We start from the raw sequence: 25,314 nt of genomic DNA, 5'->3' as shown, positions 1-25,314 counted from the left end.
AGCAACTGAAATTTGCAAAATAAAGTATGGACAGCAAGGAACTACACTGAGAAAGAGGCCCCGGATCTTTTGCCATATACTAAGCTGTGCGTGTCTATGGTGGGACCTTACAAGGCTGGTCAGAGAACAGCTACTGGGGAGCTATAAACTAGAGTTGGGCCAACCAGAGTGGAGCATCCAGGGCATTTAGTAGGGACTCCAGAAAGGCCATATCTTAGGAATAAGGCTAAACTAGCCCTAGATTAAAGACTGCTCCAATCCTTGCCTAACAAAGCTTTAAAAAGGAGTCTTGAAAGGATCAAACTGATTCACAAGTAAATTAACTACCTGCCAGAACAAAGCCCATACTGTCTAAAGGATAGCAACAAAATGCAGACACCCCACAGTGAACATTTACAGTGTCTAGCATTCACTCAAAAATTACTAAACCTGCAAAGAAGCAGGTTTATGTGTCCTATATCCAGGAGAAAAATCAATCAGTAGAAACAGAACCAGAAGTGGTAGGAATGATAGAATTAGCAGACAAGTGCTTTAAAATAGCTGTTACAAATATGTTCAGAGACTTAAAGGAAAATAAGAACTCAAAAAGAAGAGAAATGAAAACTATTAGAAAAGAACCAAATGAAAATTCTTGGGGCCGGCCTGGTAGCGTAGCGGTTAAGTGCGCGCACTCCCCTTCAGCAGCCCGGGGTTCGCAAGTTCGGATCCTGGGCGCGCACCGACGCACCGCTTGTCAAGCCATGCTGAGGCAGCATCCCATATAAAGTAGAGGAAGATGGGCACAGATGTTAGCCCAGGGCCAGTCCTCCTCAGCCAAAAAAAAAAAAGAGAGAGAGGAGGATTGGCATTGGATGTTAGCTCAGGGCTGATCTTCCTCACACACACACACACACAAAAATGAAAATTCTAGAGCTGAGAAATATAATACCTGAATGAAAAAATTCACTGATGGGAGCAGATAGATAACTAACACACTGACTTTTTCCCCTAATTTGCCACGTAACAGATTACCTCAAAACTTGGTGGCTTAAAACAACAACATTTATTGCTCACAGTTTTGGGGGTCAGGAATCCAGCAGAACTTAACTGGGTCTTCTAGCTGGGGTCTCTCACAAGACTGCAGTCATGGTGTCAGCCAGGACCACAGTCATCTCAGAGTTCAGTTAGGGCAGGATCTGCTGCCAAGCTCACTGACTGGTTGCCGGCAGAGTTCATTTTCTTGTGAACACCCTCAGTTCCTTGCCACATGGGCCTCTCCAAGCTCACAGGACCACAGCTGGCTTCATCACAGTCACCAAGAGCAAGAGAATACTGGCAAGAAAGAAGTTACAGTGTTTTATAACCTGATCTCAGAAATGACATCCCAAAACTTTTGCTGTGTTTTATTCATCAGAAGCGAGTTTCTAGGTCTAGCCCACAAACAAGACAAGGGGATTACACAAGGGTGTGAAAGTGGGAGATGGGATTGTTGGGAGCCATTCCAGAATATGCCTACCACAATCAGTGAACTCTAAGACAGGACAATAGAAACTATTCAAACTGAAGCACAGAGAGGAAAAAAAACAGATGAAAAGAATAGAGCCTGTGGAATAATATCAGATATTCTAACATACGTAATTGGAGTCTCACAGAAGGAGGAGAAAACTATTCCAGATTTCATTAAAAATATCAATCCACCAATCTTGGAAGCCCAACGAAGGCCAATAGGATAAAACAGAAAACCACATCAAGGTACATCATAATTAAATTGCTGAAAACTAGTGATAAACAGAAATATTTTAAAAGCAGCCAGAGAAACCAAGATAAGAATGATTGCTGACTTCTCATCTGAAATAATGCAATCCAGAAGACAATGGAGTGACGTCTCTAAAGTGCTCAAAGAAAATCTCTCAACACAGACTTCTATATTCAGTGAAAATATCCTTCAGGAGTGAAAGTGCAATAAAAGATACTTTCAGACATTCAAAGGTCAAAGAATTTGTTGCTGTTAAACCTTCACTGTAAGAAATATTAAAGACTAGAGAGAAAAAAATACCAGAGAGAAACCCAAATCTACACAAAGAAATTAAGAGTACTCAAAATGTCACCATTAGCAACTGTATGGAATGAACCAAGAAAAAGGAAATAAGCGAGAGAGACCTCTTTGAGTAGTTTGATTGGCAAACTATGGCCCATAGGCAAAATCTATCCACCACCTGTTTTTGTATAATCTGTGAGCTAAGAATGGTTTTTACAGGTGGACACTTGCGATTGATTTGATGATAGGGAACACTAAGTTTGAACTCCATTTAAGCAAAATGTTATCCCCCCCCAAAAAAAATTCTGTCTTTCTCATTAGTAGACCTGTATTACCCAAAAAATGCATTTGATTATTATATTTTGAATTTTGCCGATACAAAATATAGAAAATTTTTTTCTTTCTTGCTATGTAAATATCTATAAAATATCTTTAATTTTGCCTCGTGATCCACAAATCCTAAAATTTGCTATGTGGCCCTTTACAGGAAAGGTTTGCTTGTCTTAGTGAAGGTAGACAGACAAAGGAAACCAGCATGGCCAGGCAGTGTCCCAAGCGCTTTATACGCACTGCTGAATCCTCACAACAACTCTATGAAGTTGTATGTATGCTATAGAATTCTAGGATTGTTGATTTATCCTAGGATTGTTTCATTTTATCCTAGGATTATTTAATTTTAGGATTCTTGATTTTATCCTAGGATTATTTATTTCTAGAATTATTTAATCCTATTGATAACCCTAGGATTTTAATTTAAACTCTGTGAGACAGATAGTATTCCTGTTTTATAAATGGGGCTCAAAGAAATTGCATAACTAGTCCAAAGTTATATGTAAATGGTAACAGTTTTACATTCTCCCCACTGCCACTGACACGAAGCCAAGGCACTGAAACTTCTGTGCTTTTTTATTATTATTATTATTATTATTGTGTATGTGTCAGGAAGATCAGCCCTGAGCTAACATCCATGCTAATCCTCCTCTTTTTGCTGAGGAAGACTGGCTCTGAGCTAACATCTATTGCCAATCCTCCTTTTTTTCCCCCAAAGCCCCAGTACATAGTTATATGTCATAGTTGCACGTCCTTCTAGTTGCTGTATGTGGGACGCGGCCTCAGCATGGCCGGAGAAGCGGTGCATCGGTGCGTGCCCGGGATCCGAACCCCGGGCCACCAGTAGCGGAGTGCGTGCACTTAACCCGCTAAGCCACGGGGCCGGCCCCTTCTGTGCTTTTTGGTGGAAGAGCATCCCGAGCCCTGACTCAGAGTTTATAAAGTCTCATTTTTAACAAATGTCAACCATCCTTGGTTATCTGGTTTCTCTTCCTAAAGGATATTAAATGCAGGAAAAGGGAAAGAGGGGAAAGAGAATGACAGAGCTTAATGAAGACAGTGGGAAGTGAAAGTGGGAAGACACTGGCAAGAGGTGACCAAAAATGAAAGAAAACAAAACAAAAAGTGTTTCAAGGGGGCCGGCCCCGTGGCTTAGCGGTTAAGTGTGCACGTTCCGCTGCTGGCAGCCCAGGTTCAGATCCCAGGCACGCACGGACACACCGCTTGTCAGGCCATGCTGTGGCGGCGTCCCACATAAAGTGGAGGAAGATGGGCACAGATGTTAGCTCAGGGCCAGTCTTCCTCGGCAAAAAGAGGAGGATTGGCAGATGTTAGCTCAGAGCCGATCTTCCTCACACACACAAAAAAAGTATTACAAAGCAGTTCAGGAATTGAGTAAGCACAGTAGTATGGCAGTGTGCAGCTATTTCGTGGCAAGACACAGAGCCTTTGCAACCCTGAGGAAATCATGATATTCAGTACTTATGAAGATAAACATGATAACACAGTAACTTATTTTTCTTATACTCTAATACGGGAGGAAAATTTATAATATGGAATTTTAATACTTAAAATGGAAAAGGTTTTTTGTGCACAAAGGTCACCCTGGCTCTCCACTCCAAGGATTCTGGATAGGTGGTTTCATGTGTTGTAATTTCACCTCCCAAGAGTTACTTGTAGACTCAAGCTTGTCACAAACTGAGGACCAAATTTCCAGATACAGAACTTGTTTCTTGCCTACCCCTCTAAAAGCTAAAGAATAAAACTCAGTATTTGGTTACTGAAATGCCGTAAGATATTTTGTTAGAACAGCTTACCCATGAATTGAAGCATCAAAAGACCTCATCAACCGTTGTTCTGAATTCGTTTCTTGAGGTACACAGAAGCATTTCTGCTGCATATGGGAGTAGAATACTTGTCTCAAGGAAAAGCACTTGTACGGTTGTTGGAGTTGCAAGCTGAACTAGCCATTTATTTCATGGAGTGCCATTTTTGCTTGCAAGAACGACTGACAACCTATAGTTATTCAGACTTGAGTATTTAGCAGACATCTTGAAAATGAAGGAAGCAAGCCTGTCACTGCAAGGAAAACAGGTGATAGTTTTTGATGCCAATGATGAAATTCAAGCTTTTAGGTGACAATCAGAATTTTGGAAAACTTGTATCCATCACTGTGTGCTTGGCTTCTCGTTGCTTAAAGACTTTTCTGGTGAGATCAGTGGTGATGTTAATGCATGTGATTTTTTTCACATCGTATAATGAAATGCGTCAACAGTCAGAAGATCTGCATAACTCAGCGAACTATTATTTTCCAGACTACTGCGTGATGTCACAAAATCATGCAAGAGTAAAAGATTCATTCAAAGTGCAAGACAGACCAATGGATTTTAATGTAACAGAATACAAAACGTTTATTAATGTGGTTTTAGGTTCCATATTGCAACTAATCTTGAAGAGACTACCATTTATCAAGTTTGGTATAGTATCAAAGAAGAATATTTGCAAGGAAGAATATTAAAATGCCTCCCTTTTCCAAAAATATATCTGTCTGAGGCTGGCTTTTCTTCATATGCTTCAACCAAAACTATATATCACAACAGATCAAATGCAGAAGCAGATTGGATAATCCAGCTGTTTTCTGTTAAACCAAATATTAGGGGCCGGCCCCGTGGCTTAGCGGTTAAGTGCGTGCGCTCCACTACTGGTGGCCTGGGTTCGGATCCCAGGCACACACCGACGCACCGCTTCTCCGGCCATGCTGAGGCTGCGTCCCACATACACCAACTAGAAGGATGTGCAACTATGACATACAACTATCTATTGGGGCTTTGGGGGAAAAAAAAAAAGAGTAGGATTGGCAATAGATGTTAGCTCAGAGCCCGTCTTCCTCAGCAAAAAGAGGAGGATTAGCATGGATGTTAGCTCAGGGCTGATCTTCCTCACACACACACAAAAAAACAAATATTAAAGAGATTTCAAAAATATAAAATAATGTCACTCTTCTCATTAAATCTTTTTTGTTTGGGGAAATATAAGAGTTTCTCCATTTAAAAATACGTTGTTAAAAATATGTCATTTATGTTAACTTATAATTGGTTTGTTACTTTTTATGAATTAATAAATACTTTAAAATTTCTCAGTTTTAATTTCTAATACAATAAATACTGATAGATATAATCCACATAAACAAAAGCTTTTCGGGTTGCTCAATAATGTTGAAGAGTGTGAAGGGCTTCTAAGACCAGAAAGTTTGAGAACTGCTGATCTAGTGTCTTGAAAATCGTCTTCAGAAGCTTGGACTTCATTCTGAGGGCAAGAGGAAAAGAAGCACTGCAGAGTTTTAAGTAGGGGAGTGACGTGGCCAGATGTGTGTTATAAAACGATGACTCCTGTGGGTAGATGTTTAGGTGTGAAGAAGACATGATCTAAAGTAGGAAAACCAGAGAGGAGGCAATAGATGGTCAGGACCTGAGTGAGGACTGTGGTCACAAGATGGAAAGGGATGGAAGATGGAAGTAAAAACTATTTACGTCACCAAATGCCTGGAACTTGACTTGGTGAGTAGTGAGTCCTCCAATTGAGCTAACAAAGCTTTTGATTTAAGGGGAAATGTTGATGTCGATTCTGGACATGCTGCACTGCAGGCCATGTGAAGATGGCCCGTGTACTCACTGGTTGGCTCTGAAACTCCAGAGAAAGGTCTAGGCCAGATATCTGCTTCGGGATCATCAGCATATGAGTAGTAATTAAAACCTAAGGGGCAAACCTGACAAAGGAGAAATGTAGAGTTAGAAGATGAGGGTCAAGAATAGGAGCCTGGGGAAGACCATCATTTAAGGGACGGATGAGGGACAAGAAGGTCACAAAGGAAATATAAGAAACAGATTGACTAGAGAAGTTGACTGAAGAATCAGGTGACTGTGGCTCCAAGGGAACCCATGGGAAGAGAAGACTTCAAGGAGAAGTATCAATACAACTGAGAAGCCAAGCAAAATAAAAGCGGAGAACTGTCTACTGATCTCTCAACATAGAGGTCGTAGTGACCTTAGCAAGAGTGTTTCCAATAAATTAGGTAGAGGAAGGAGGGAAATCACATTGCCATGGGAGTATCTATAATCAGAGAGCTGTAATTATGTTTATAGAAAGGAGCCAAAGAGAGAGGGGGGTTTGAAAGATGCAGGCAGAGTGTGGGTCAGACTCAATCCCTGCTCTAGAGGTCGAAGAAGTCATTGCAGTTCCCCAGGCCTCTGCCACTGTGGGGTGCTCAGGGAGAAGCCCCAGCCTTCACCAGCTGAATTATACATTGAACCGAAGCTCCTACCGGCAGTTCAGAACTGCTGCTTACAGTGGAGGCCGGGTCCGGAGGGGTTTTCAGCCTAGAGACCAGAAAATCCCAGCCCACCCTTCCTCCAGGGCCTACAGAAAGGTATGGCTTTCCTAAAAGGATGTGTTCCCATCTGTTACCCACAAGAAATCCAGTGAGAGCTTTCTACCCCATTCCAGGCCAGAGGGAGCAGAAAAGATCAGACCCTGGAAACCCAGCTTTAGAAAGTATCCATGCCTGATGTAGAGAAATTGAGAAAGAATCCAAATCCTCAAAGATGTTCTTCATAGCCTTATTTATAATACTGGCAATTTTATAAGTAACCTAAATGCCCCACAGAGAGAGAGGTAGTGTGAACCAGGGCACACATCCATTTGTTGAAATAAAATGCAGCCATTGAAAAGGAGGGTTTTGGAGACTATGTAGCAACAGGGAAGGGGCTATTGTAAAATGTTAACTAAAACAAATTTATCCCAAAATTTTAGTATACAGCCTGATTACAACTGTGTGACAGCAGACACGTGAGAATGACTAGAAGAGAGATCATGGATGTCATTATGCCACAGTGTCAGTATCACAGGAGTGGAGCATGGAGGTTTTTCCTCTGTGTTTTAAATTTCTAGTAATTTAAAAATATATTTTATAATTTTTTAACTGAAAAGGAAAAAAACTCAAGTTTATTATTGACTTTCCCAGCGAGTGGTGACCCCCAGAGGGTTTTAGACAAAGGTGGACCGCAGGCTCGATTTGGAAGCCCCGGCTCTTACCAGTCATTGCCAGCCACCGTCAGTGCTGGCAGGCTGTGTTAGAAAGGAGATGTCTCTGTTCCATGTGCAGCGGGTATCTGGGAGCACTTTTTTTTTCCCCTTTGGTGAGGAAGATTAGCCCTGAGCTAACATCTGTTGCCAGTCCTCCTCTTTTTGCTGAGGAAGATTGGTCCTGGGCTAACATCTGTGCCCATCTTCCTCTACTTTGTATGCAGGACGCCTGCCACGGCATGGCCTGATAAGTGGTGTGTAGGTCCACACCCAGGATCTGAACCTACAAACCCCGGGCCGCTGAAGCAGAGCACCTGATCTTAACCACTACACCACTGGGCTGGCCCCTGGGAGCACTTCTTTTAGCAGGAGTATCTAAGCTGCTGTCCTTCTCTGCTTAAGCTGTGATGTTGGCCACTCTGCTGAATTGACCAGAGGAACCTGTTTTTTCAGCACAGCCTCTTGCTTAAGTTCAAATTCATAATGCAGAACATAAATTAGAGCACAAAAGTTCAAACGTCTCCACTTCTGACATTTGTGCTAATTAGTTTCTGCTCAGTGTTACAATCAGTCTTCTCTGTTTTACTTTGGGAAAAACTAGATAAATGTAAATACATTTTTACACATCTAGATTTCCATTTCAGTATTCAGAAGCAGACATATAGGTTCAGGGTCTGCCTTGAGTGTGTGACCAGTGCTCAGATGCCACGGTTTATACCCTTTTATATTGCATTTTATTCCTACTGCTCTGTAAAAGCAAGTCTGCTCAAAGAGGGCCCAGTTAAAAAGAAAATCTTCAAAACGATGAGGATTTTCTCTTCACATGTTGGTTCCATCACAGTTGTAAGACTGTCACCACCACCCATGAGCCGGCTACATCCAAGCGCTGTGTGAGACGCCTGGTGGGTGCTATCTTCTCCACAGCTGGGCAAGCCTGGGCTCCAGGAGGGACGGTTCCTTGCCGAGGTCCCAGCGCAAGCACACGGCAGAGCTGGATTTCATCCTAAGTCTTCACTCCAGAGCTCTCACGCTTTTCTCCTCTGCATCCCAGGCTGTTGTCGTGCCTTAATTTCCATACAGAATGTAACAGTTCAAGCAAAATAATTTGAACTAGTTGGAATATTAGACTTTGCATTTTCTTTTAAATCACACTGACATGTAATTTTTCCTCAGCTGACATTTTTACAGAAACAGTTTGCCCCTATGGGTACCCCTCCCTGTGAAAGCTGCTGATGTTCTTTGAATTTCGAGGGTAACCTGCCCGCCTCTGATTCCCTCAAACCCCCCAGGACAGATGCCCTGGCAGCTGCTGCTGAGGAGGTCACTTGACCCCTTTCCTCCCTCACCTGAGGTGAGCTGTGAGGTGCCTGATGCTGATAAAGTGTTTGATAACAGACTTTTCTTATTCCGTGTTCTTATTCTGTTCAATCGGTGTTGAAATGCCGGTGGCTCCTTCTTCCCAGACACACCTCTAGTGGAAATTTACCATGTAGCATAAATTACTCACGTTTATTGATAGATTTGTTTCCAGCAAGAGGTCAATTAACTTGTTACACTTTAATATATAGGTTTTGGACAGGGTGAAATTATGCAAGTGTGAATTCTGCTTATTAACTGTTACTCTATTGTAAAAGAATCCTCAAGTCCTGCCAACCTTACCTTCTCTATAGGTCTCAAGTCACTGCCTTTCTCAGCATCCTTTTTGCCCCCATCTAGCTCAGAATTGCCCACTCCCACCTGGATGACTGTGGCAGTTGGTGTCCCTGCCTCCAGGCCCCAGGGAACCAGGGTGAATGCCTGAAAGCAGAATTTGACCATTTACTTCACTGCACAGCTTACAGACCACTAGTGGCTCCCCTCAGCTGGTGAATTCCCAGCCCTTTGTGCCTATCCCGTGTCACCTCCTGCCTGCCCACTACGTGACCCTGTCTGCTCGGAGTTCCCCCAGAGGCATGCTGCCTCTTGCGCCTGTACCTTTGTCCACACTCTGTCCTCACCCTGTTGCATCCTTCTCCACTCCTACCTTAAGCCAGCTTACTCCCCTTCCTCCTCAGACTGCTCAGGTGTCGGCTCCTCCAAAAAACTCTCTGATGGCCCTTCCCCGTCTGGGCCAGCCACCTCCTCCTGGGTCTCCACAACAGCTCCCTGCGATTACCTTCCTCCTAAGGTGCATCGTACTTGACTCTGAGTGTTCGTTTCTCTGGCCCTCGCACTAGCCTGTGCTCCTGAATAAAACTGCCCTTCTGGCCACCCAGGAAAACAGAGGGATCCCTGGAGTGAGGGAAAAACTCCTCAGAGCAAAATCTCTCGTGGAGTGAGTGGACCCCATGTCAACAGCTCCAGCGTGGGTGGAAACACGGTGACTGATGTGAACCTGAGCTTATACAGTAGAGCTCTCCCTTGTTGTTCCTCCCATAGACCATGAAGAGGCTATCTGCTGTGGCTGTCCCCCCACACCCTAACCCTGTTATTAACATGGCTCGGTAATTGTCCAAGAGGGCTGATTTGTTGAAATTCAAATTTGAGTCTCCAGAGAACGTTCTCCGTGTTATCAGTGGTGGGAATGCTTTCACTGGAAAGGACAAACAAATCAGAGGCTTCAGAGAGATGGTGAGGGTGGGACTGTTCATCATTCCTCTGCTCCACTCTTCCTCAGGGGCACTGGGGACAGGCAAGGGACACACGCAGCGCCCTAGCACAGGAAAACACAGAAGATGGGGTGTTTGTGGTTACTGGCCCAAATATGCAGCCTTCCAGGAGACCTGACTTGGGGTGATTCCTTTTTGTTTTTCCATGTGACTGTCGCGCAGATGAACTGCAGGCCACCCCTCTGTGCACCCACAGTTGATACAGGCACCGCCATTCCAAGGGGGATTCCTTCCAGAGGCTCCCTGCCCATGCGGACTGCATCACACAGATGCCGTGTAGATTGGGCTCTACCTAAAGAGCGCAGGACATGTTTTCAATGGTGTCTTGGTTGTTAAGGCGAAACATGCTCTAGCATCTTGAGGTTTGGTTTGGTTTTGTCAGTGACGAGCGGGAGCAGGTGGTGTAGACAGTCCGTGAGATCACTAATCAAAGTGGTCAGTGAACCTCAAAGCTTCAGGTCTACAGGCCTCCCTAAGACCTTCTGGTCTTTTTTAGCCCCAGGCCCTGGTGTCTGTGTCTGTAGCAGTCAGCAGTAAAGCCTCCTGGAGGGAGTGTTTCTGTTTGTCCTTCACAGCCCTGTGACCTTCATAAGTGGCCCTCCTTGGTCACAGCATGGCCAACAAAGGTATCTGCATTGTTCTTCCACACAGTGACATCACCAAGACTATTATTCCAGGATGGATCCTGTGAAAATAAAGGAATACACACACACGTACATACATATGTAAATATGGATACATCTATTTATATGAGATTCACGTTCTTATCAGAAATAAGTGATTTATATGTTAAGAGAAGGATCAGCTTCCAGCTAAGAATTCTAACAATTTAGTACCACGATTTAGAAGCAGGCTAAACTTGTCAAGTGACTGAAAGTGAGGTTTTTTTCAGAAATTATTAGCTAATTTTTTCAGTATAGAATTTATAGTCACAATTAGTATATCATAATGATATTTCCAGGATAAAATACCAGCAGCTCTACTTTTCTGGCCACATGTACAGCATATATCAGTTTATTTTTGGAGATCTGAAGAATTAGCTACTGTAAATAAAGTCCCCAAGAAGATTTCTCCGGGAAAGAGGTGAACTTACAGTAATGTGGGTGATATATTATTAATTAATAACTATGACCAGCCACTGCTTCAGTTAAAAGGACAATGGATGAGAAGGCCTTATAGAAAGGATATGCTGAATTTTAATCTCACCCAGCACCAAGGTCTGCAGAGCAGCTAGGGAAGGTCGTTTCTGAGGCTGTTTGCAGGACGCCTCTGGGTTGGAGATGTCACCAGCTGCTCCTTGGTCTGGAAACGTTTGCTGAGCACTGACTACATGTCTCTTGGACATGGGAGCAGTGATCCTTTGGTTTCCAGTAATGGAAATCAACTTCAAAATAGCTTAAGGAGAAAGAGGAGTTTCTTGGAGGGCCACAGGGGTCCCCCAGACCCAAGGATAGCATGAGCTGCTGGGTCAGGGAGAGCTTCACATGGCACTGAGATAGGCTGACATCTGTGTCTCTATTTAGAGGAGGGAATCTGATTGGCATGTCTGGCCCAGAGGACAGGCAGAGAGAGTGTACGCAGGGCTGGGGGGGTCATGATACAGTCAGCAGGTTTCTTTGACGGGCCGTGTACAGTGTGGGAGGCCACACGAGAAAGTTGCCTAGAAGTGGAGCTATGGAGACTCGCCCAAGGAGGGGCCCGTTGAGCTGAGTCACCCAGGATCAGCAGGTCTTTTCCAGATAGGTCAATGAGAGAGGACATTCCAGGCATGGGCAGGTGGGAGTGTGCAGTGTCGTGGGCTGGCCTGTGGCCTGTGAGGGCGGTGGAGTGAGATGAGGCTAGACCAGGAAGCAGTCCTGGAAGTGACAAAGTCACTCTGAAGGTGGTAGGAAAGGGGTGTGAAAGGATTTGGATCTGGGTGGGATTTGTGTGTTCAGAGGATCTGACCCTGTGAGGTCCATCTGCTTTGTGAAGTGCCAGCTTTCCATGGCAGCCTTTAGAGTGGTCCCCCCCACCCGTCCACCCATCCTTCCAGGGTAGAAATGACCAGAGGCCTTGGGAGCAGCTTCCATGCAGGGTCACAAGACCAGGACCCTCTCCCGGCAGGAGCCAGAGCTATGGAGAAGCCTCGCAATAGCATTACTATCGGCCTTTCTCCTTCCTGTTGCTCATTTATATGACTTTAAGCACAGTTGTTTTATTTTTAGAGTAATAATTTGGAGTTAATTGGCCTTCTACCTTAAAACTCCCACCTTTTCCGTGTAATTATTGTGTAGAAGTAGTTCTGTAAAGCCTTCCTAAATGTAGCGTTCCCCTGAACACACCCCGGAGGGGAATGGGACCTCACTAGCCGTTGGATATTTTTCTCTTTTACTGTCCATGTTCTCCCCGGCCTGTGATGAGAAAAATGAACCACTCTTGGTAAGAGTAGTTGTCACACGGCCTCCACTTGCTCTCGCTTGAACTAGGATGAAAAGGGAGAGAATATGGGGGCCCTCCCCGTGAGTAACCCACCAGAACCCCCTCAACACTGCCTGTTCTCTCTCCAGGTCACGCAATATTTAAACTCACGTATCTAAGCAATCACGACTATAAACACCTCTACTTTGAATCGGACGCTGCTACCGTCAATGAAATCGTGCTCAAGGTGAGTGTTCCTTCTTGGCCCAAGCACTGGGTGTGCAGGGCTGGCTTCTGCCCCTCCTCCTCCTGCACTGGACGAGGCTCCCGGGCCCGCGTTTGCAGAGGAGCAACTCGCTGCTCACTGGTCACCCAGCTGGTGAGCACCCACACCCAGAGCCCCACCGCAGGTCAGCTGCTCTGCACTCATTTCAGCCAAAGCAGGACCCCCTTTTCCTTCCTCCTGGCCCTTTAATAATCCTGGATCTTCATGTATTTATATATCCTTTTTTGCACCATTTATTTCCTTCCATCCATTGTCAGGAGCTCCTTGAGGCTCCTGGAACAGACTCGGGAAATTATTGTTATCATTTGAAGATACCTTAATGTACTCAGGATAATTTTAGCAGCCTGTTCTAACATACCCAACTTTATGGTAGAATTGTATGTTACCATGTGTCAGCAATGCTCGCTGAGCACCTTCTGGGTGCCAGGCCAGTCCTGCAGTGACAGACCCAGGCCGTACCCTCAGAGAGTTTTCCCCTATCAGAGGAGACAGACATTAAACATTAAAATTACGGAGAGATTGTTGAACAATCTCCAAGGTGCCATGCCGGTGTGTCAAGGGTAAAATGATTTGGTGTGGGGGTGGGGAGGCAGGGAGAGCTGAACCCTGAAGAATGGATGAAAAGCATAGATTTTACCAGATAAAGAGAGAGAAAAAGCATTTCAGACTGGGAGCGGCCTGTGAAGGGTCAGAGAGGCGGGGCAAACACCCTGTGGCTGGAGCAGAGTGAGGTTGGAAGGGCGCACAGAACCTTACACAGCAGGCTGGCGCTGAGAAGAGCTCCGTGGGGGTCTTGCTGGTTCGGGTGGTCTAGGGTAGGGCCTGAGATTGTGCATTTCTAAGAAGCTCCCAGGTGCTGCCCGGGCTGCTGGTCTGGGCACCGCACTGGAATAGCCCTGGACTAGTGGTTTTTAGACTCTTCCAAACTGAGAATTCAGTCTTCAAGCTGACTCCTTTGTAGATTGATCAGATAGCAAAAACAGAGCTGCTTTGGCAGAGGAGGGCTTAGAGCCAGAGGGGGCTCCCCCACCCTGAGCTGTGTGACTTTGGCTGGTCACATCACCTCTCAGGGCCTGTAAAATGGGGGTCACGGTAGCAACAATGCCCCACCCCAGCAGCAGGCTGTTAGAACACAAATCAAACGAGAGATGGTAAACCTACCTAGATGATTATTCCTTCTCTTCTTAAGAGCAGAAGTCATCAAGTAAGAATAATAAAAGTAGCTGAGCTGTACTGAGGGATTGCAGCATGCAGGACCTGGGCTAAGACTTTAGATCCCCTGTTTCAGTGAATCTTCACAGCTCTATGAGGGAGTGACGTAAAATTGTCCCCGTTTCCTAGATGAAAGCTGAGGCTCAGGAAAAAAGTAACTCAGCCAGGACCATGACTGGCAGAACCCGACCTTGACCCCAGATTCCAGAACTTGTGCTCCTAACCACCCAGCTGTGTGTAGCCTTAAGGAGTTGAATGGGAGATTTCAGCAAAATGGCATTGTTTTACAGAAACATTTTGAGGCAGAGTCCTCATGGCTGCAGAGGGTTTTCGGGAGTAGTGGGTGAGAGTGAGAGGGATAAAGCTGTGGGAGGACGGTTTGGAGCCGAGGTGGAGCAGCCGGCTCAGCTGGCTGGAAGGTAGATCAGAATCCCCGCAGACCGAGCAGTGGGGACAGAGTGCCTGGCTGCAGTGCTGGACCCAGCGAGCTGAGAGTTGCTCGCCGGGTTGGCACCCAGCAGCATGGGGAACTTGTGCAGTGCTCAGGGCCTCGGTAAAGAAACATTCCATTACTCCCAGGGGCTGGGCTCTTTTTCATAGCCAGCATTAAAATAGTCAAGACTTGAGAAGAATTCTAGTAAAATTATAATCCTGTGTTTGACATCAAAATAATTTTCACAACAGCAGATTGATGGCAGACACACAGGTTTATGACTGAAGCATGCGACTGTGGGAGAGCAAGTGCAGAGAAGTCACTTTACGAGACCAAAAGCTCCCTGGAAGCAGGTGCTTTCCTGCAAAATCCCTGAGGCCTGTCGCCTGCCCTAAAATGTCTGTTTTCATAGTGAAATGTTTGTAGAAATATCGCACGACGCACGAGACTCCAGGATAGTCACACGTGCGCAGCCTGACTTCTTAGAGAGCTGATGATCTTGATCCTGATGGACGGTTAAATTCCGCTTCTCCTTTCTCTGGTTTTTCTAGCATTTAAATGCTCAGCCGTGTCCGCCATTGCCAGGCCTCTTTCTGAGCTTTGCACCGACACCCGTGGCGGCAGCCCGGCCCTGTGTCCCCGAGTGTGGCAGAAATGTTTCCATCAGAGGCTCTTCGGGAGTCAGACGTAGACTCAAGTAACGCATGTGGTGGCTCTAGAATTCAGGAGTTTTACGTAAAATGAGAGCTTTGGACTGAAACTGAAGGGAGGAAATGATGTCAAAGAAACTATGATGAACAGGCAACTCCATCAAATTATTTTATCTCGTCATTTTCCCCCATGTAGAAATATTAATGTCTCCCATTTATTGAGCACCGACTGCATGCAAGGCATTTTATGTACATTATCTCATTTAGTCTTCACCACGGCCTTGCACAGTGTAGACATTATTGTCCCCATTTTATAGATGAGGAGATAGAGGCCCAAGGCCACAGAGCACATAAGGGTGGAGCCTCAACTGCAACCCAGCCCCGAGCAGTTCCAGACCTGTGCCTTCCCACCGCGGATATAACTGAGCCCAGCCATGTGTGGTCCCTCATTCTGCAGGCTCTGCGATGACTCTCGGAGGAACCGCTGGTCTCTTCAAATCGGGTTCTTCTCGTGATCGAGTGATGGAGGCTGTAGCTTTATTGACCATGAAAACTCCCTATATTTTTATGCCTTAAGCTGTAAAATGCATTGAAAGTGAAACACTCTATAGTGCATAAAATTGTGCAAGTTTTAAGCCACAGCATATTAACCAGCTAATGGCAGACCAAAGGGTGTTTTTACCTTTTGATTATTACATTAATCTTCCATTAAAATTATCTATGTGATTATCACAAAGCATTGAAGATAATAAATTTAGGAAATAGTTGGCTTGTTAAGGATCATTTTTAAATGCTTTTGTCAAGTTGTATGTGCCAGAAATACACTGAAGACACTAGGTTGGCTGAGTGTGCAAACAGTGTGATCCAAAGATTGCTCTTGTTAAGAATGCTAAAACCCCCTGTTTCCATACGTTGTCTGTGCTGTCCCAAACCGTCAGTGGCCCGCCGTCTCATGATTTATTGCTCTCGGCTGGTCACTTGGTGAGGCAGTGGGCCGAGCGTGTCAGGCCTTCTGTCCTCACACGCCAGCCTTTAACGCCTGCTGCTGGCGACCATCAGAGCAGAAAATTTGGAGAGGACACGGTGTCGGAGCCTCGGCCCCCTGTGAGGTGTCCGCCCATCCCGTTCTGCCTCCCTGAGCACCCGGGCTTTTTCTCATCGCTGCGGGTGCAGACACGTGGACCACAGCGTAGAATCAGTAGAGGGGTGGCTGGTTTCTCAACCAAAATGTTGAGGTTTCTAGTCATAACGTTTAGATCTTTGAGAGTGAAGAGAAATAGTGTTTGTTCACAAAAAGCCCAGCCAGAGGGTGGCTGGGGGCAGTGGGAGGAGTGGTGTCTGAGGAGGTGAGGGCTGGGGGGCCTCTGAGGAGGCCGGGGGCCTGGAGAAGTGGAAAGTGTGTTGACCAAGGCCTGACCCCCTGGTCCAGACTGTGGCCCAGACACTTATTAGCTTTGTGACCTTGAGTAAACGACGTTACCATTCTGTGCCTCGATATTCTCATCTGTACAATGGGGATGATAATGGCATCCATCGCATGAGGCTCTTGTGAACGTTGAGTGAGTTCATCCTTTAAAAGCACTCCAGCACTGCTGCTGCCACCACCACTGCCCAGCCAGGGGCTCGTCCTCACGCCAGGGCACAGGTCAGAGCACAGCACCGCTGTCCTGCCCTGGCCCCTCCCGCCTCACCTTGACTGGCCCCTCAGCGTGTGCAGTTCCGTGGACACCCCCTTGCTGTGTCCCACTGCTGTGCCTCGATGCCTGCTGGTTCTGCCCGCACCTCGTACACCCAGAACTCCTGTTTCTCTCTCAAAACCCAGCCCTTTCATGCCCTCCGCAAGCCCCCCCTGCCCCACACCTCCCCGATAGTTACTCACCCCTTCCTTTGTGCTCCTTCTCTGTTCGTTCTCACACCTGTCACGCTCTTGGACACTCACCAGGCTGTGAGCTCCTCAGGGCAGGGGCCAAGTCTTACTTTTCCCTTGTCCCTTGAACCAAGCGTGGGGCCGGGCTCAGACATGGCAGGTGCTCAGTGCCAAAGGAGAGACTTAGGTGGGAGCAGCAGCATGCAGCCGAGTTCCTCCTCGTCTGAGTGGTCACTCAGGAGGCACAGCGCTGTCATGGCCCCTCCCAGCTCTGACCCTGACCTCTGGCTGAACCTGCTCAGCTCAGCCCTCTTCGCTGAGCCTCACTGTTTATCACATGAGCCCTGGCTGGTGGGTGCTTGTGAGCGGTAAGTGAAATACCATAGTTGGAAGCTTTGCACCTGCTGGTGGCGGGCTGAACATAGAGCCTCGTTTCTGTTTGTTTTTCATCCCTCCGATGTTCTCGTCTTTCAGACGAGGAAAGCGGGGCTCAGGGAAGTTATGTGGAAGCCCAGGGCAGCACAGCAGGTGAGGAGCAGAACCAGGAAGCCCAGTGCACAGCCTCTGGGAGGCAGCACGTGCTGAGGAGGGAGCGCAGGCTCTGGAATCAGGAAAGCTCCACCACTGACCGACTCAGGGACCCGTCCCAGCCGCTTGTCTTCTCCAGGCTCTGTCTTCGCTGTGAGGCGGACTCTGGTCCCAGCCTGCCAGCTTGCTGTGATGACTGGGCTCCATGCACAGGAGAGCACTGCCCTGCGGGCACCAGCCCCAGTCTGGGCCCTTCCCTTCCTTGCCCGGGCAGGCAGAGTCGCTGGGAGTGACTGGGCTGTGTCCTCTTGCTTTCTAGGTTAACTACATCCTGGAGTCACGAGCAAGCACTGCCCGGGCTGACTATTTTGCTCAAAAACAGAGAAAACTGAACAGACGTACAAGCTTCAGCTTCCAGAAGGAGAAGAAATCAGGGCAGCAGTGACACTGGCCTCCGGCCTCAATCTGTTGCCATCACTCAGAGCCTGCCTGCCAGGACCAGGTGGCCCTAGAGCCCACCGTGTGTCCTGCAGTCCTCGAGGGGAGGCCAGCCCCCGGCTCACGGGCACAGGGCTGGTGGGCTCTTGGGGAAGCGGGGGCACCCCCTAGAACAGAGCTGGGGACATTTCCACAGGACTGAAGCCTGAGTGGCACTGGCTTTGCTGAGCTGTGCCCGGGGGCCAGACGACACCCAGAGGAGCCACGTGCTGCCCAGCCATCTTCACTGCCCGGCGGCCCTGCCTGAGGATGTACATAGCCGTGCCCAGACATCTCCTTGCAACTTGATCAAATTTCTTGAAGAACAAAAATGTACATTTCTTTTTTTCCTTTTAATAAACAGGTGTACTCTTTATCATGGTTGGTATGATGGACCATTCTTTGGGGCAGAGGATTGATTATGTTATTCTCTTTAAAATCTGTACCCCTATTGAATAGGCAGATTGGAAAAGCTATGGCTCGATTTCTCAGAAGAAATGTTTAGGGCTTAGTCAATAGTTTTAACTATGCCATTTGTTTCAATGAGTGCATTGCTTTGAGGATAGTATCCTACTAAAGTTAGGAAGGGGACCTAATGATGCGTGTCCGAGGCTGCGCCATTTTCCCCTTCGGGAGCCTTCTCTCCTCAGCCCGTCCCAGCATCTCTGACCTCGGAGATAACAGGACTGCGCCTGGATGATGGGGCGACCGGGGGTCTCCAGGTCACACGGGGCTCCCGGCCGGAAGGGGTCTTTTCCATTTCTCAAACAGCAAGTGTCTGTTTCAGCTAGCAGTGAGCCCTGCATGTGAATGTTCTCTGGAGTCGGACATCTCAGCTCCCTCCCTCCTCTCCGCACAGTGCCCCCTCTGAGCAGGCCGGAAGCTGCTGCTCTTTACTGTATCGGGAAGCACAGTGAGCAGAGATGGGGGGCAGGGGGGACCTGCCACCACGGAGTTCCTTTCCTGCCGGGGAAGGCAAGCGTATCGGGCGTCCACTGACACCACACCGCTGGCCACACCAGATGCCTCTGTGGTCCTCACCAGCCTCTCCGTGTCCCTGCCAGGGTGACGTCCTCTCACACTGTCCCCGGCCAGGGTTGAGGACCAGATGTTTCACCAAGGACCTGCATTTCACACAGTTTTTAAAATTGTCATACAGGAAGAGATGTGACGAAAACAGCATCTCAGAGCCGAGGGTGTTTCTTTACACAGGGGTCATTTTAATGAATTCCTCTTTCATTCTGATCTTGGTTCAGCCAACAGAAGCATCCTTTTCTAATGTCTTCCATTCCTACCCACCCCCCGCCCCAGAAACAAAAGAAATATTATTTGTAGCTTGCTCTCTGTATTTGAATTTTTAGCAATTTTATATTTAGATATCTTTGGAAAATGTAAATGACTAATTTGGTCATTAAATCTTGTGACATATTCAATATTAAAATGATATTAAAATAAAAGTCATATAAATACCTTTTTTGCATATTGCTTTGAATTCTTAGAGTCTTGAATCTTTACCCTGAAGACGGTGACTCTACAGTGAATCACTCAGGGTGGTGACATTTGCTGGCAGTTGACATGGTACCGAATGTCTCTGAGATGCATGTGGGCCTCCCTAACTACTGAGCAAGGCAGAATGACCCTCTGCACTCAAGGGTGACATTGAAATCATCACCTCCTTCACTTACAAAATCGACACCATTCTCATGTTGTGAAATACAGCACGCATGCAGTTTACATAAAACACGTGTCCACTTAAAGGAATAATTTAAGGAGAACACTGTCACCACCGCCCTGGTCAACCAAATATCCAGACAATTTAAAATCCGATTTTCCTCGGCCCCTCTCTCACACCTTACACGGGGATTTTAAGATAAGACCGTGAGCTCCTCAAGGACAGGCTTTACAAAGCAGAGCTCAGCACACCAAGTTCAACTGAAGTGACCCTACGGCCACACTCCGCTTTTCAGCAGCGTCTCCTGACCTAGATCCAGGGTGGCCCCCGCCTGACGTGATGATAACTCATGACTGGGACTTCAAGTGTGGGTGGCCTGGCAGGCCTGGGCGCTGGGCCCTGGAGCCTACTGCGGGCCAGGCAGGCTGTATGCGGCCCTTTATAAATAAGCATGAGGCCGTGTGCCTCCCGCAGCCAGCCTCTGTGGTCCTGTCATTATCTCCATTCCAGAGGTGAGGACTCAGGGCTTGGAAGGGTCTCACCTTTCGTCCAGGCCACCGTGACTGAGACCGCAGCGTGCTCCTAACCACGGGGCTCTGCCCTCCACAGCTAGCGGTGTGTGGCCCTGAGCCAAGCACTGCCTCCTTGGGGCCTCAGTTTCCTCATCTGTAAATGAAGGTGCTGAATGAGGTGACCTCTGCAGACCTTTCTAGAAAATGTCTTAAATGTCTCAGAATCACAGTGAGCCCAACCTTCCTTCCAGTGGGTTCTATTTGCCAAAACTTGCAGGAGCTTCTCTGCTTCTGAGCGAGAATTCTGGGAGTTGAAATACTATGAGGTCATTTACTCCAGCCTCCTCTCTCGGGGCAGTTAAGTGCAAGTTCCTTCCCAGAGTCCTTGAGCCTCTGCTTGCGTACGTCTAGTGACGGGGCACTCCCTGCCATTCAGGTCAGTGCTTTTCCTTGTTGGCCCATTTGGTCACCCTTGGCTGACCTTCAGTGATTGCCTGCCAGAACTTTCTCAGCACTGTGCTGCCGGCCTCTGCATGTTGGATCCCTTTCCACTCTGAGCGGCAGCTACCTCCTAACACGTCTCCTACCTGGGCCCTCAGGACCAGTGTCCCCACTGCCCTGGAAGACCACAGTGACATTCCTCGGAGTCTCCTCTTCATGGGGTAAAATGGAAGGTGATCCCCACCCCTGTCATCTCCCTGAAAACCTGCCAGCTGCTTCTTCGGGGTCCCCATTGCCCAGGTCAGGGGTTGCAGAACAGCAGGGCAGAGAGGGGAGCGTCAAGACGCTCACAGTCTGGTGAGGCCGGGGAGTGGGCAAGTGACCCCCAGGCCACACCACAAAGTGCCATGGAGTGCCGTGGGGGCCAGCGGGGGCCTGGAAGGTGCAGGCAGAGAAGACAGGAGTAGGAGAGCAGCCGGGGCAGAGTGGAGCCTCAGCTGTGTGGTGCAGCAGTCAGCGCCAGGCTGGGGCTGGGGTGTCGCGTCAGGCCCTTATCACCCTGGTGGAGCGGGACACTGCAGCTTCTCGTACCCCACACAGTGTGACCTTCCCCTCATGGAGCTTCAGGACACCTGTGACGAGGTGGAGCATGGAGCCAAGGCCAGCAGGATGGGCCGGTTGGGGCTGCAGCCTCCTGGGCAAGAATAAAGCCCCCACTCCACACTCATCCAGGAGGGAGACGCCGTGGTTTCTCCACGACCTGGGCGCAGCATCAACAGCTTTTGTTTCCCAGCGGGGCGACGATGGAGGCTGTGGCGTGGGCTGAGGAAGGGGCCCCGAGACTGGGAGGAGGAGCCAGAAGTGGAGAGAAGGGCTTGTGCCTCTGTCCGAGCCAGCCCTGCCCAGCCGCCCGTGCCCTGCACCCCAGTGCCCACATCAGCGTGAGGCCCGAGGGGCTGCCATGGGCCTCCATGGGGGCAGCCCTGGCAGGACCGGCCCCCAGCTCCTGGCCTGGGTTCCTGCCACCTGACTCTTGCCAGGCTGCCCCGGGTGCTCTCCCTCTCCCAGCAGTGAGGGAGGAACAGGAAGAAGAGAAGGAAAAAGCAGGGGCTTCCCTCCAGCTTGAGGTCGGAGGCCCAGGGTGCAGACCTGGGCTCAGATCCCGGATCCCCATGCCCTGCTCTGTGAGCTCCTCACGTTACGTTCCTGCCTCTGAATTGGGGATAAGCAGCGGGATCCATCCCAGAGCTCTCCGTCGGGATCAGTCGGTCCAAGGGTGGCTAGGCCCCTCCCAGAGTTGGGGTCCAGGTGAGCCCATGCGCGTACCCCTGAAATCACGTTGTGTGTGACCACAGGCAAACATAAGCTAAGTCGACACTTTCCATTGTTTCAGCAGTGCCTGTCCTCTGCCTCTTATGAAGCTCTCAGCTAAGGTCAGTTACTATTTTATTAACCATTTTCTCAGTCCATCCTCACGCCTGCCCAATCCTCATTTTACAGATGAGGAAACTGAGGTAGAGAAACAAAGTCGCTCATCTGAGGCCATGCAGTTGGGAAGTGGGGGAGTCGGCTCTCCCACCTCCCACCCGAGGCCCAGCGGGCGGACCCAGCTACGTGGGAAGCAGCCCGGGAGAGGGAAAGGGTTAAGCCTGTCATGTCGTGTGTTCCCCGCCGAACACCTCTGCTTAAATGCAAAATCCCAACAGGGTGGTGTTTGCTGTGAAAGCCCTGAGAGTGATTTGTGAAGTCTCAAGGCCCGTAATCTCGTCAGCGTAATGGGATTATATTTCAAATCACCACGGCCTGTTCATTACCCACGTAAACCCCTCTGACAGAGGAAAACTTGCATGAACCGTGCCTGCGGCCCTGGCGACTTCCCCACTCTCCCTCCTGATTAGACAAACAGATGCTGAGGGCTGGAATGAAAAACTAATGTGCCCATTTATTCATTTTTCTGACAAGTCACAATAGATTTTTAACTGCCAATGAGTGACCTCCCGGAGGGGCAGCAGCGGGAGGTGCCCGCCAAGCAGCCAGTGGTCATTTCCGCCCGCGCCGGCCCCCCCATCCAGCCCGGGGTTTCTCCTGGGACCAGAGCTGCCTGCCAGGCTGAGCCACTCTCCTCACTCGCTGGCCTGGCCGAGGCTGCGGCCCGAAGGGTGGGGGGTCTGTCTGCTGGGGCTCTCAGCTGTCACTACCCAGAGGGGTCCAGGGGACCTCCTCAGGGCAACCAGGGCACAGCCATGGCCTGAAGTTACAAAACCTGGCCCTGTCCAGCCGGGTGATAGAGGACACCTTTATCTCTCTGAGCCTCAGTTTCCCTGTCTGTAAAAGGGAGGCAGTAAGAGCTCATCGTGATGAGGATCCAGTGGCTGCGGTGCGCTCAGCTCCCACTCGGGGTTCCCTGGGATGGCCGTCCCCAGTCAGCACCCCCACCTGTATGAGGAGGAAACAGCCCTCCCAGGGCCAGGCCCTCCCTCCACCGTGACCTGTGATATGACTTGCTGGGTCACAGGGTCGCAGAGCTGGCAGGCGGAGGAGCCTCTCGCTCTCTGCTGTGACGATGCCTGGAGCAGGCGTAGGCTGGGAGAGGGGCAGCTGGGTCAGGGACCGCCGCTCTGCCTGCCCCTGGGCCCCCCTCCTGGTTCAGAAGCAGGACGCTGCTCCTGAAGACTCGAGACCTGAGCCAGGCCAGGCGGCCACCAGCTAGAGGGAGCCCTGTGGCAGAGAGTGAAAAAGGGCAAGTTTCCCCTTTGATCTGTCATTCAAGGCCCCCACCCTCTCGCAGGGACGGGAGGTCAGCCTCAATGATGCCCAGATCACTTCAGGTCTGGTCACATGGTGCCCACCTCCCCGCCTCCCAGTCCTCCTAGAGCCAGATCCCCTGACCCGGAGACAGGCATAGAGGGCGCCGGCATCGGATCAGTGATACACCGAGGGCCAGGGTTTCAGCCCTGGAGCCAGCACACGCCTCACGAGTAGAAGTCACAGCCAGTCACATCTCCCGGCCCCCTCTGCACGCCCCTCCCGTGACCCTTCCTGGAAAGGACTCAGCCACAGACTGAAGGCAAACCCCACTACTGGGGGGCCAGGGCAGGTCTGAGTTATCTTTGGATGCTCAGCACCCAGCCCGGGGCCTGGCATGGGGGTGGTGGCCACAAGCGCTTGCTACATAAACTCGCCCCTTCAGCCCACAAACCTCTGAGCACATCCTCTGGGCTGGGCCTGCTCTAGGCCCTCGGGCTGCAGCAGGAGCACAGACAGTGGTGCCTTCTGGGCCTGCCACCTGCAGAGAAGGCCGCCCTGCCTGAGGGACCAGAGAGAGATGAGAGCAGCAGCTGGAGTGGAGGTGGGGGCAGGCCGGGGCCGGGACCCAGGGAAGCCCTGCTCCAGCCACAGGGAAGGAGCAAGGGAGGAGGCGGCCTGGTGGGTGAATGTTCAACAGCCTCAAGACTGAGCTAAGAACCTGCAGAGGGAATAAAAATCTGCCTCCTGCTGTGTGACCCGGACCCCTGACTCAGCCTCTCTGAGCCGCTTCTCATCTGCACAACCGGGACAAAATCCCACCTTCTTCACAGAGTTGCGTGAAGAGTAAATAAGACAATGTCACAGGCCTGGTGCACAGTAGGGCATCAGTAACATGGAGACAAGGGTGCCAGTCACAAACTCGTCGGGAACACACCAGCCAAGGCCACCCCAGCCAGCAGGAGCTCGAGCCTCCCGGGCAGCCGCAGCACCCCAAGGGAAGCCCCCGGGGTCCAGCCAGGGGGCCTGCGCCCTCCTTCCCAGCCTCCCGACCCCATACCCACCTGCGTGGGCTACCCGAGGCAGGGTGCACTTCATGCATTAACTCTGAATACGTAAGAAACACTGTGAGGCTAATTCTTTTTAAAATGATAAAATCTGTCTGTATTATAGCATTCCAGCCCCCAGCTTCCTGAAATCTAAAAATATTTTAATGTCATATTTCCATGTAAATTTTAGCTTAGAATTTAATACCCTTTTAAAATACATTAAATTTTTATCATTCTTCAAGCACTTGACTCCTTTAAGGGCTTAGCTGATATGCGTTGGAGAAAAGGGCTGGGGGAGGCTGTAAATTAGGAGAGAAAGTTCTAGAAGCAAGGTTACCCCCAAACCTCTGTGCCCACCTCATCTTAGGAGTTACTCCTCTGGCCTGGGGAGCATCTGAGCCAAACCCTGGCATCCCGGGGAAGTGTTGGAAGTCTTGGCTTCCTTACTGGAAAGAGTGCCTATGACTGGTGGCTTTACTGGGGTACCAGGAGGATTCACCAGGAACCCTGGTCGGGGGAGCAGGGTGGCCTGGGAGCCACCAGCATGGGTGCTGCAGTCAGAGTCAGGCCCTAGTTCTGTCACTCGCCAGCTGGTGACCTGCGCATGCTTTCTGTGTCTGTTTTCTTGCCCCAAAATGGGGCCAAGGTCCGAGTTCGTGCACAGGCGGTGTTTGAGTGAACACATGGGAAAGGGGGAGGTGTCAGGCCCACAGAGGTGGCGACCTCCAAGGGAATTGACTGGCTGTGCTAAGAGGTCCCGGGTGATGACACGTGCGAGCTCGAGCAGATTGTTTTGACTGATCTGCTCCCCGCCCTCCACCTCCTAGGGTGAGACCTCCATCACCCAGCAGTGCAGGGACCCCCACGGGTGTCTTTACAAAGGCCCACGATTGGCCGGTGGACTGCAGCCTCCCATTCTCCTCCTGGGGCTAGGCCATGAAAGCCAGGGAAGCCTCTGAAAATGG

General features: G+C 49.3%; 1 protein-coding gene across 8 annotated transcripts in view; it reads left to right on the top strand.

The window, feature by feature from the left end:
* The window catches only part of MAPKAP1 (MAPK associated protein 1), a 234,100-nt gene extending 215,794 nt beyond the window's left edge, over nt 1-18,306 (top strand). For all 8 annotated transcript variants that reach the window (XM_058524053.1, XM_058524051.1, XM_058524047.1 and 5 more), the window contains 2 exons: nt 12,627-12,724; nt 17,773-18,306. In XM_058524053.1, the coding sequence (XP_058380036.1) occupies nt 12,627-12,724; nt 17,773-17,898 (224 nt within the window). In that variant the 3' untranslated portion in view covers nt 17,899-18,306. The remainder of the gene's footprint in view (nt 1-12,626; nt 12,725-17,772) is intronic.
* The last annotated feature ends 7,008 nt before the right edge of the window (nt 18,307-25,314 follow it).

The sequence above is a fragment of the Diceros bicornis genome, chromosome 28 (genome assembly GCF_020826845.1).
Source record: "Diceros bicornis minor isolate mBicDic1 chromosome 28, mDicBic1.mat.cur, whole genome shotgun sequence".
In the NCBI taxonomy this organism is placed as follows: domain Eukaryota; kingdom Metazoa; phylum Chordata; class Mammalia; order Perissodactyla; family Rhinocerotidae; genus Diceros; species Diceros bicornis.
The sequence above is the reverse complement of the archived record's forward strand: the minus strand, read 5'-3'. Positions and strand labels throughout refer to the sequence as shown.